General features: G+C 39.4%; 1 protein-coding gene across 1 annotated transcript in view; it reads left to right on the forward strand.

Moving 5' to 3' along the window:
• npr1a (natriuretic peptide receptor 1a) overlaps positions 1-13,015 on the forward strand; it is a 41,806-nt gene that overhangs the window by 25,060 nt on the left and 3,731 nt on the right. Inside the window, exons 6-18 of the mRNA XM_067612882.1 lie at positions 871-965; positions 1,462-1,597; positions 1,874-1,958; positions 4,562-4,682; positions 4,772-4,846; positions 4,980-5,057; positions 5,409-5,513; positions 7,798-7,869; positions 8,090-8,249; positions 8,708-8,863; positions 11,859-12,027; positions 12,379-12,525; positions 12,639-12,762. Coding sequence (XP_067468983.1) covers positions 871-965; positions 1,462-1,597; positions 1,874-1,958; positions 4,562-4,682; positions 4,772-4,846; positions 4,980-5,057; positions 5,409-5,513; positions 7,798-7,869; positions 8,090-8,249; positions 8,708-8,863; positions 11,859-12,027; positions 12,379-12,525; positions 12,639-12,762 — 1,523 coding nt within the window. The remainder of the gene's footprint in view (positions 1-870; positions 966-1,461; positions 1,598-1,873; positions 1,959-4,561; positions 4,683-4,771; positions 4,847-4,979; positions 5,058-5,408; positions 5,514-7,797; positions 7,870-8,089; positions 8,250-8,707; positions 8,864-11,858; positions 12,028-12,378; positions 12,526-12,638; positions 12,763-13,015) is intronic.

The raw sequence follows: 13,015 nt of genomic DNA on the forward strand, positions 1-13,015 counted from the left end.
AATGAATATTCAGTCTGTCAGGAGATTCAAGTGAACAGAAAACAGAACTGATCATTAATGTTCTTTAAAGAGTTCATATTGTTCTCTCTGTGGTTTTCTGTTATTTATATCCTGTTCTGATGTCGGATACTAAACATGTTCAAAATGTACGAAAACATAATGCAGAGAATGAAATGCTGCTAATGTGACCACACACACACATACACATACATACACGCTCAGTCCCTCAGGACTCGTGATGTATTTTTCTTGCCAGAGCGCTGATTGCACTGAGGTATTTGAGGTGAACAGGGTCGGTGTGTGTGTGTGTGTGTGTGTGTGTGTGCGATATTTTTTGTGAAATTCTTGGTTGTCATTTTCTTGGACGACTTCAATCAACAAAAACATCTGTGTTCATTCACTCATTTTCTGTGAATAATATGTTGTTGAAAATTACTGAGTCAGTCACATAACTCAGATAGAAAAAATAGAAAACAGACAATGAAAGAAAAAAGGAAAATATAAATAGATGCACATGTTTTCACGACTTAAAGCAGACGGTGTGACTGAATATAAACATTTTATATCAGATGTTAGATGTTTGTGAACTTAATATAACTTTAATAATTACCTGTTTGTTTGCTGCTCTGTGCTTTGTTGATATTAATTTTTAGAAGGTCATGTCAACGATTTATCAATAAGTGTGTATTGTTGTGCTTGTGTTGTTTGAGCTATTTTTACTTGTTTGTTTTTATTTATTTTTACTTTAATGTGTGGTAGATTAGCAACTGACTGGAGTCCAATAAAATGAACAAATATAAAATGAATAAGTATAATAAAACAGAAGAAAGAGAACCGTATGTTTTAAAAGCTGATGTTTTGTGTGTGCAGGAGTGATGGGAATGGTGGAGATGGACACGTTGGGAGACAGACAGATGGACTTTGCTGTCTGGGACATGACGGACTACGAGTCTGGAGAATTTCAGGTAAACACCTTTGACTCGTGATGTCATCACCTGAGAGAAAAACACACTGATGATGCTAAACAACAACATAAACTCATGTCAGCATTTTTTTTTGTTTGCACAGATTTTATTTTATCAAACTCTTTTCAGCTGTCGAGTCTCAGTTTTGTTTTGAACTCAACCTCGTAAACTCTCTTAAAATAAAGGCAACTGAACAATGCTGACTGGTGGATTTTCTCTCTGCAGACTGATTTTCATAAAAATAATGTAAAACTAAAGCTTGTCTCTAAAGAAGGAAATCAAATTAAAATGAATATCAGGACATGAAGTCAGCAGGATTTATAGTTAATGATCTGAAACATGAAAAAAGCAGAATTAGTCCTTATATGTAAGTTTGGTCTCAGGTTGGACTGATGTGAGTTCATTGCCATTAAATCAGACTAACATGAACCTGTAGACACATGGCAGGTTCAGTCCAGGTGTGACAGTGTGTGTGTGTGTGTGTGTGTGTGTGCAGGTGGTGTGTGTGTATAACAGCAGTAAGAACCAGCTGGTCATGCAGAGTGGGCGGAGCTTCCAGTGGCCCGGTGGCTCTCCACCTCCAGATATCCCCGAGTGTGGCTTCAAGAACGACAATCCAGCCTGCCTTACACGTATGATACACACACACACATTCATATTTGTATTTCCTCATTATGAAGACCCTCACAGACATCATTCATTTCCTACCCCCGACCCCTAACCTCCGACAGCCCTCTGAAGAGGGGCCCCCCATTTCCAAAAGATGTCCTCACTTTTAAAAAAGTCCCATTTCCAAAAATTGTCTTCCCTTTTAAAAGAGTGTCCCGCTGTAATTGTCCCTCACAAAATTACCCCCATGCACATTTACTGTACTAAGTATGTTCTAATGTCTACGTCTTTCTCTCCAGGTACAATTACAATGCATCAGATGGTTGCCATAGTGATCTGCTTCGTGTTTGTCATCATTGTTACCATCACCGTCTTTATCTACAGGTGAGACCCACACACGCACACATTTGTACATATGTATACTAGTGAGGACCCCTGTTGACATAATGCTTTCCCTACCCCTAACCTTAAACTGAATCTAAAACTAACTCTAACCTTAAAACCAACCTTTAACCCTCGGTGAAGGTTCAGCCCAAAGTGAGAACCAACCAAAATGTCCTCACTCACTCCCAGGGTCTAAAACTCAAATGAGTCCCCACAAAGATAGACGTACACGACTACAAACACACTTTTTGGTGATTTGAGCTCTCACCTCTCTCTTTGACTTTTCTGTTTTCTCTTTTCATTTCTCTTGTCTGTCGTTTATTCCTCGTCCCTCCCTTCAACCATCTCTCATCTCTATCTGTCTTTCTCTCTGTCTTCCCCTTTTCACACGTTCTCTCTCATATAATAGAGAGATGAGACAGAAGGGATGTGGTATGGATGTGTAGATAAAATGAAGCAAGATTCTTCAACAAAAAACAATTCAACTACTCACATAAACTGGGAAAATATTTAAAACTACTTTGTTGTGTTTTTGTATCACTCCAACAGTTTCCTGCAATGCTAAACAAACGATAAGCAGGGTCTGGCCCTTGTTCTCAATGTTCTCATTTTCCAAAAATCTGCTCACTTTGTAAGAATTATCCTCACTTTTAAAAAATGCCCAGACTTCCCAAAGAATGTTCACACTTTTTAAAAATCTGCACAAAAAACAATATTACAAATCAACAGTCAGTGACTTAAAGATAAAATAACAGTGGGCCCAGAATGGAGCCTTGTGGAACTCCGCTTAAATGGGTCACTTGTTCCCAAACTTTTTTCCTGACTTTTCTCTAATCTTTCTTCTTTATTGCAACATATTCAAATTAAGTGAGCCTGACCCTTTAAATCTAACGAGTCTGAGTCTGTCAGGTGAGGAAATAAAACTATAAGGTTTTAACTGTTTAGCTGAAACTGAAAATGTTCTCATATATGTAATACTACTTTTGTAGTTTTGGTGACTGGTGTTACAGCTGTTATAAATTGATTCTGTTTTGCATTTATACAATAGATTAGATTAAGTATTATCATCATATAAGTGAAAATGATGAAATAACTTCTGTATGATCTGAGTAGTTTAGAAATATTATTGTGTGTAGATTTAATCTGTTCTGTGTAACATTTTCCATCAATAAATCATCAACACTCTGTGACACAGCAGTCTAACAGGTTGATGCTGTTCATCCAGAGATAACAGAGCAGCAAATGGTTGAAAGGCCTGATGGGAAACATTAGTGCTTCTATTACAGCTGTGAGATGTTCTTGTTCTGGTTCTGGAGTCATTGAATCACAGTACCGATGATATATTGATTCATAAAATGATACACTGGCCAGGTAGTTGAGGATAACTGGTGTTTAGTTGGCCTGGTGTTTCTTCAGTTGTTCACGAAATGTTAATAAACTCAGCTGCAGAGAAAACTTTGATGACTATTGATTCAGCAGTCTGTGATCACAGGAGGTTGTTTTCTTCAGGTCTTGATATGGGAGGTAAACATGGTAAAGGTGCCAACACATCAGGTAACTCAAGATGGTAACTGCCAGTGTCACAACTAAGTTTAATTTACACATTGAATGAAGGTAGATGCCTCCTACCAGAGGAGTTCCTTACAGGGTCTGAGAGGAACCCCATGCTGTTACAACAGCTGGAGGAAGGGGAGGTAGCCCAGAAGTGAGATTTGTAGAGAGTTACTGGATTCTGAAGGACAAAGTACCATTGATCACTTCAGTCAGGACAATCTTATTCCTTTGTTCCAACATTTGAGCCTGCTGGGCTGCCATCCAGGTCAGGAATGGGAGGAAGTGATGGCCACAGGAAGTGATCAACCAACCAATTCATGGTTGTGGCACAGTGCGCCGTTTCCATGTGCAAAATAAAAACACAGATAAACATATAATAAATAGCAACAAAAAACATACACAAACAAAACCTTGCTTCATACATGTCAGGTAGCAGCAGCTATAGCATTATGTTTTTCTGTGTTGCTCTCTAGAGATGTCACCATTACTGCAGTGAGTCAAAGTGTAATTCAATGACTATATTTCAACATTTTTATTTTTTATTTATTTATTTAGATCCCCATTAGGTACTGTATTGCAACAGTGGCTACTCTTCCTGGGGTCCCCAGCAGGTAGCAGGTTCCACAGGACATACTGTATCTCCTGGTAAAATATGTACAGAAGTAATTAAAACACTGCACCATTATCTCACAGGTTTACCAGTCAGTAGCTTATTTACATCCATCTACAACCTGGAGTAATCAATTATACAGGGCATGTTCCAGGGCCCTGAAACATTTAGGGGTTTTCCACCATATTCCCACCCTTGGAATCTAACAGGGACCCCCTGGACTCTTTGTCTGTCTCTGTTTCTGTCTCGCTGCTCAACTCACTCGTCTGTTTCTTGTTTATCCTTTACCTCACCTCTCTCTCTCTGTTTCCCCTGCCCCACTTCTGTCATCACACACACTGACTCTACAAACACAAACACACATGATAATACATCCACTGTCCACCACAAACACACACACACACACACACACACACTCGTCTTCCTGTCTGTCCAACAGGAAGCTGAAGCTGGAGAGCGAGCTAGCAGCTCAGCTGTGGAGGGTTTCCTGGGATGATGTCCAGATGAGTAACCTGGATAAAGTCCTGCGGAGAGCCTGCAGCAGACTCACCATGTCTCTGGTAACAATCACACTGACTATTAAACATAATAAACATGGTTTCTACTCACTGCTGACTGATTAAAACAAATTTATTTGGTTTCTCTGCAGAAAGGATCCAACTACGGCTCTCTGATGACCATGGAGGGAAACTTCCAGATCTACACTAAAACTGGATACTATAAGGTCTGTAACCGCCTTACACCACCTAACAGCTAACACTGAACACACTCCTCTGACCACTAATAGTGCTGTAATGGAAAATAACAGTGTGGTTTTATGAGTAAAGTGGTAATCTTGCTGAATTTGTCTCCTGCAGGGAAACCTGGCAGCCATAAAGTATATCAACAAAAAACGCATGGAACTGACCAGGAACGTTCTGTTTGAACTAAAACATGTAAGAAATCTATCTATTTACTAACAACCTACCGATGGACCTACCTTACCTTACCTACCTAACTACCCACCATACAACCTACCGACCAACCTACCTACAGAACTACCTGACTCTCCAACCTACCTACCTACCTATCTACCTACTGACCAGCATACCTATCAATCGATCAACCTACCTACTGAAGGACCGAGCAACCTACCTTCTCTCAGAACTACTAACAGAACTACTGACCCATCTACTCTACCTAAGTTGACCACTGAGAATCAACGGTTGGGGTTTGGTGCCTTGCTTTGAAATAGCATGCCGATGTTCTTGGTGGGATTTGAACCAGCAGCCTTTGTCTTCCTGCAGATGCGTGATGTTCAGAATGAACACCTGACCCGCTTCATCGGCGCTTGCATCGACCCACCAAATATGTGCATCATCACAGAGTACTGTCCTAGAGGCAGCCTGCAGGTACAACAAGCCCAACTTTCTACACTCTATACCCGTCTTTACTCTTCTATCAACTTTATACCCTCTGTACCTGTCTATACTCATCTATACCCATATTTATCTGTCTTTACCCTCTATACCTGTCTATACCCCTTTTATCAAACCTCCATACCCCTCTTTACCCATTTTTACCTTCTGTACTCCTCTGTCAACTCTCTATACCCCTATAAAGGCTGATTTATGGTAGGTCAAGCGACACTTATCAAAATGATATTTTTTTGACAGAAAAGGTGACGCTTGACACTTTCCTTTCATGCTGCACACCTGGTCTATTTTGGTTTGTAACTTGTAACATCCTTGTTTAATGAGTCCCGGTCGGGATGATATAATATAACTAATCAAGCCGGCCGGAGTATAGTGTCTTGTTACCATGGAGACGGCTGAAACCTTTCGCTGAAGCATAAATTGCGCAACTCTTCAATTTCTGTTGAACAACACTTATCAAAAGTGTACAGCGACCTACCATAAATCAGCCTTAACCCCTTCTGTCAACTCTCTATCCTCTATGAACCCTTTATACATGTCTCTACCTTTATATTTACCCTTTATACCCCTCTATTAACCCTCTATATCCCTCTATAACATTTTATACCCATTCATCAACTCCCTATTACCTTCTATACCCCTCTATCAACCCTCTATATCCCTCTGTTTAGCCCTCTGACCTCTCTGTATCCTTAGATCTTATTCCTTTATGTATCCTCATCTTTAATATAATGTATCAGCTGTCTATCAGCTCCATGTATCTTTGCAGCAGTCCTCTAACATTCCTTCATACATCAGACGATCTCTCCACCTCTCAGTTCGTTATCTGTCAGCGCTGTAACCTAGCAACCTCTCAGCACGGTAACTTAGCAACATGGGAGCACATGTCAGGCTGCTGTAGGTTGATGTGAGCTGTGTGGGGTTTGGGCTGTTGCCAGATGACCGTCGAGTTATTTTATGCACTGAGAGGAGGAAGGATTCATCACAACAGACCAGAGAGGATAAAAGAAATACAGAAAAGTCTTGTTTACTGCTCCACAGACAGTGAAACCTCATTTAAATACTAAGATTACACTGTTTTATCTGCTGAAACCTTGTAGTGACAGTGATTACATTCACTAAATTTAAAATATACCTTCACATATATTTAATGACTGTTAGTTTAATGACTCTGCAGTTTTCTGTGTTCCTGGTAATCCGGTCTCTCTGAAGTTTCCTTTCTGTGGATGTTTCTCCTGACGAGGATCGGTCGATGCACACTCTGTTATTTCTAACAATATTGTTCTCAATGGTAAACTGCCAAATTTAAATAATCTGACTCTGATCCAACTCCAGCGTCTGCCAGCTCATGTTAGTATCAAAGGAGGCTGTAAGAAGTTTGTAGTTTCCTCCTTCAGAGAAAAGCAGCTGTGTTCAGTTAAAGAGGATTCCAGTGATTTTACTGCCTGCAGATTAAAGTATCGAAATATAAACAGAAGAACTGATACTTTTTGTGCAAACTAGTTATGGTTCTTGTGCACACAACATAATTTACTATAGATTAATATGTATGAAACATGTAACCCTTTATTAATGATTCATAATGCTGGGATTGCATTCACACTGGATAGGCTTTGTGTATATCCCTGAACAAAAGACCAAGTACACAATCATAAATCATCATAATAAATTATTATGAATAATTAATAAACATTTTCTAACTCATCAGGTCTGCAGTTATATTTAATAAGTCATTCATGAAAATAATTAAAGTCTGAAGTTATAAATTGTTAATGAATAGATTTCTTTCTTCCTTTATGTTCAAGAGCAGCAAAAATGTAATTGTATGAAATGCTGAGATGAAAAAATAACCTTATTAGTTGAGTTCTCTTCATTATATGGCGGCTGTGTGCATCTGAAATTGGCAGGCTGTATGTTAGAGACACATATGAATTTATAGTAAATTGTCTTGTTCACACAATACAAGATAAAAAAGAATCACCTCTCAGGACTTTGGGGGCTCTGTACTTTTACTTTATACAAAAATAATCTCTTCTGTGAAACACATCAAAGCTCTCAAACTGCTCGGTGAGAAAGATGTTTTTCTTCCAGACATCAGAGTGTATAAACCTGACAGAGAACAGATCACACACAGAAACAGAGATGCATGTATACACACACACACACCTGCACACTGACATCATAATGACACTGTATCGACTGTGTGTGTGTGTGTGTGTGTGTGTGTGTGTGTGTGTGTGTGTGTGTGTGTGTAATTCAGGACCTGATGGAGAGCGACAGCATCACACTGGATTGGATGTTCAGATACTCCCTCATCAATGACATTGTCAAGGTAACAGTGTGTGGCTGGGGTGGGGCTGTGACGGGCTGGGTTTACAGAGAACAGACATGTTTCTATGGAGACGATGCACTGACATCACCTTTTCATGTGGCCACCAGGGGACACTAAAGACTCCAAAATACCCCCCATCTCTTTGAAAACACACACTGAACTCAGGAATAAATACATTTAACCCAAATAAAAACAGTTTTGCTTTTTTTTTGTTATGTAGGGCATGGCGTTCCTCCACAACAGCGTCATTGTCTCCCACGGCAACCTGAAGTCATCAAACTGTGTGGTGGACAGTCGCTTCGTCCTGAAGATCACCGACTATGGTCTGGACAGTCTCCGAAACTCCAGCTGCCCCGAGGACACACACGCATACTACGCCCGTAAGACAAACACTTTTCTACTTTCACTGCTCCACTCCGCTAACATTATGGTGTTTTCCATTGTTTTGGGCGTAGTCACACGTTTCACTTCCTATAAATTCCTCACAATAAAAGTCTCCTGTTTTATTTAGTCATTTAAAAGCTGGCCAATCAGAACAGAGTGGGCTCATCAGGAGGGGGGCCTTAAAGATGGACTGTGAAGAGACACAGTGTATACTGAGGGGCTGCATTAAGGCCCAGTTCAAGTTAAATAAGGAGTTTTTTGAACTGTGAATTATGCAAAGCTACTAGTGGAGTAAAAAAAATAAAAATTTATGGCTGTAAATTAGCATAATAGGTTCTCTTTAAAAACTGTAAAATAAACTGTTATTGCTTTCGTGTTACCAAATTTTGATGGAACCATCTGTTTTGTGAAAGTGTTAATCAAGTAAATAAAACACACACACCTGTCTGTGCAGGTAAGCTCTGGACGGCACCAGAGCTGCTGAGGATGGACTGTCCTCCTCCCTGTGGGACTCAGAAAGGAGACGTTTACAGTTTCGGCATCATCCTGCAGGAAGTGGCTCTGCTGAGAGGAGTTTTCTACCTCGACACACACACTCTCACTCCCAAAGGTCAGACACTGTGTTCATGCTCTACTCACCATGTGGGGACATACGGCTGCTCAGTCACACCGTGCACACAGAATAATAAAGGTGCTAACTGGAACCAAAAACAGTTCTTCTGAGTGATGCCATACAAGAACCATTTTTGGTTCCACAAAGAACCTTTTGGAGAAGGGTTCATTGATGAACTATTTCTGTGGATGGTTCTTTAAAGAATACCCAAAGGTGCCTCAAAGAACCATCAAAAAATGGTTCTTTGAGGCACCTTTGGGGATATATGGTTCCCTAAAGAACCATAAATAAGTTATTTAAGGAACCATTTTCAAGAAAGTTCTTTGCAGAGCCAACTTGTTCAGTAAAGAACCCTTTTTTCTACAATGTGAATGATTCTTTGAGGATATTAAATTTAAATATTACATGTAGGGTGAAAATGAATGAATGATCTGTTAGCATTAGTTTAGTTTATTGATATTGCTATAAAAATCAAAGCATTTCAATTAGGGCATAACATTTGAAGTACAATACTGTTGAAAGTACAGATACCAGCAACACAAAAAATATGATTTACATACATACATATGAACATATCTGCAAACAAAAACTGAATTCGATTTAAATTTTCTGTATCTGAAAACCACATATCTGGACAAGTTAAAAAGGTAAAAAATTCTGAGCAAAACCTGTAATATCATCAGCATTACAAGACAATTGCACACATACATCATGTATGCAAATATGCAAAGGGTGATTACAGCTTGAAAAGGGCAACCCATCAACAATTAGAATAAATCAAGTAAAGAGAAGAAAAATGTCCACTTCAGATGAGCACAGAAGAGCCATGTAATGATGGACTTCATAGTCACGAACCCACATTGGCAGTCAAAGTATCAAGCCTCAAGATGAACACCTCTAAAAATGAAAACAGAACTTATGTGCACAGGATCCGGCTGCATTATGATCTCGTTGGAGATGATCACAGAGAGCAGGACGGTCTCCCTCCCTCCTCTCGGTTTCTCACCAATTACTAAACACGGAAAATTAGTTTTGCGGTATGTACTGAGAAAAAGTGAAATCAAATCAAATGGATCATAATTTTTTTATTTTATGTCATCACCTACCATCAAATAACTCAAATAAACATAAAGAACCTTTTCATACTACAAAGAACCATATGAAATACCTGAAGAACCATTCACTAAATGAAGTAGGTTCTTTATTCGGTCATGGTCCTTTGTAGAACTACAAAGCCTTTTGTAGAACTATTATTTTTCTGAGAGTGGGAACAAAAAGCAGATTCCTGCATATAAATCTACACAATTTAACATTAAGACTTAAGGTTTGAGTAGGTCACCAGTGTGTTTGTGTGTGTGTGATAACAGTGTAGAATCTGTTTATTTAAATTCCTCTGTGACAGCTCGATAACACGCTGCTGTCATCACACACACACACACACTCATCTATGTCAACATGTCAGTGATGTTCTCAGAGCAGCATTAACTCTGTCTGAGTTCCAGCAAACACTGATATGTTCACTTAAGTTTAGTCAAAACAATCAAATAAAGTAAATAAGTTTTCAGGTTAATGTTATTGTGATATATTTAATTTTATCTCCTCACAGATCTCTCAGTATCAGTGTATCTGTGGTCTGATCAGTAAATGTTGAAGATGTGTTTGAATTCATTTAAAAACAGTGACTCTTTTTTTGAGCTTTTTACACTGTAATATATCCCAAACACTACAGTAAATATCTATGTCACTGGTAAATCAGCTGATATATTATCTGATTTTTTTCTCATCTCGATATTTAAAATATAATATGAAAAGTAACAAAACCTGAAGTCACAAAGCTCAACAGCCAGTTTTTTCAGATGGATTTTGAACATCACATCAGATCTGCAAACACAACCTCATGTTGTTTACAAAATGTTAATTTTTGTTGTTATTTTGATGTTTGAAATGTGATTAATATACTAAAATAATTCATAACTTAAACCAAAAAGCAATATAAAAAACACAGAGTGAGGTTTATTATGTTGCCGTTACATTTAACAAGCAAAGATCTAATTTCAAAACTATGAATGTCATGAACTAAACTAACAGAGAGAATTTTATGAACTTTAGATTTCCTGCATCTAACAAGCTGCTCATAACATCTTGATATGGATTTATTATTAATGTAGTAACTGAGGCTGTTTGAAATGTGTTTATTTTACCAAAAAATATCATAAATGTAACACAGAATCAAAATCAATTTAAACAAAAAAGATAGATAGATAGATAGATAGATAGATAGATAGATAGATAGATAGATAGATAGATAGATAGATAGATAGATGGCACCCTCCAGTGGACAATGTGGTTGTTGGTGACGGTCAGAAACTCTTCACAAAGGTCGGATCATGTTACTCTGAATACTCTGGACTGAGCTCAGCAGCTTCAGTCAGCTGGATCTCGTATTGGAATCAGCACTTTGATGTTTTCAGAGTAACATGAGACAAGATCAGATCAAACTGCAGGAGCATCACTCAGAGAATTGATGACACAGTAATAACCCTGTACAGTCATCAGGACGGGGTCGTCATCATCATCATCATCATCACAGTGTGGTCTGGATGACAGGTCAGAGACCAAACATCTCAGAATGACTCTGAAAGTGAAACCAGAACTAAAACCTCAAAGACGTCACTGATTTAACACCAGAAATTTCTGTGTAATTATTATTACATGGAAAGTATAAATTATCATGTCATGTTGTAGTTTCATGACAACTGCAGTTTCAAATATAAAACCACTGAAAAACATTTTAAAAATAATTTGGCATGCACTGATATAAATAAATGTAAATGTAACTTTGTAGTCATTTAGAGTCTCCTTGTGGTTGTTCTTGTCTCTTTGTGGCCATTGTGGTGCTTTTGTGTTTCTTAAAGCAGTAATGCATCCTTACACAGACACCTTTCCATGAATAATAATGAAGAGGCTGTTTCTATCTGTCTTCCCCCTTCAGAGATTGTTCAGGCAGTGTGTCAGGGTGGTGTCCCCCCCCTCCGTCCCTCCCTCTGCTCCCACAGTCACAGTGAGGAACTCGGAGTCCTGGTCCAGCGCTGCTGGAGCGAAGAGCCGAGCGACCGACCCGACTTCAGCACCGTGAAAATACTGCTGAGGAAACAACACAGGTAGAGAGAGACAGACAGGATGAGATACTGCTGAGGAAACAACACAGGTAGAGAGAGACAGACAAGTGGAGATACTGCTGAGGAAACGACACAGGTAGAGAGAGACAGACAGGATGAGATACTGCTGAGGAAACAACACAGGTAGAGAGACAGACAGGTGATTCCTACAGAGAACAATGATGTGTTCTTTTAACTTTAGTAACTGAATTATCTTTCACATCAGAACTTTAGCTTCCTCACACAAAATAAGAAAACAAAATACTGGACTACATAGTAACAATTTACTTTTCTTTACTGCAAAACTAAAACACACACTCCCTCTTCTTCACCTGTCTGTCCATCTGTTGCCAGGGGTTACGGCTCCAACATCCTGGACAACCTGCTGTCTCGTATGGAGCAGTACGCCAACAACCTGGAGGAGCTGGTGGAGGAGCGAACACAGGCATACCACGAAGAGAAACGCAAAGCTGAAGCCCTGCTGTACCAGATACTACCACAGTAATTATACTGCAGTACTATGAGAGGCTTCCACAGTAACTATAATGCAGTACTACCACAGTAAATACTGCATATGAGTATTATTTGCAGTACTGTCACTGTCTGTGTTGCAGTTCGGTGGCCGAGCAGCTGAAACGAGGTGAGACGGTTCAGGCCGAAGCTTTCGACTCTGTGACGATCTACTTCAGCGACATCATCGGCTTCACTGCCCTGTCTGCTGAGAGCACGCCGCTGCAGGTCAGTAGAACCCAGTTACAGGTCAGCAGAACTCAGTAGAACCCAGTAGAACTCAGCTACAGGTCTGTAGAACTCAGTGGAACCCAGTTACAGGTCAGCAGAACTCAGTAGAACCCAGTAACAGGTCAGCAGAACTCAGTAAAACCCAGTAGAACTCAGCTACAGGTCTGTAGAACTCAGTGGAACCCAGTTACAGGTCAGCAGAACTCAGTAGAACCCAGTAGAACTTAGCTACAGGTCTGTAGAACTCAGT

This window comes from Thunnus thynnus, chromosome 15, assembly GCF_963924715.1.
Source record: "Thunnus thynnus chromosome 15, fThuThy2.1, whole genome shotgun sequence".
NCBI lineage: Eukaryota > Metazoa > Chordata > Actinopteri > Scombriformes > Scombridae > Thunnus > Thunnus thynnus.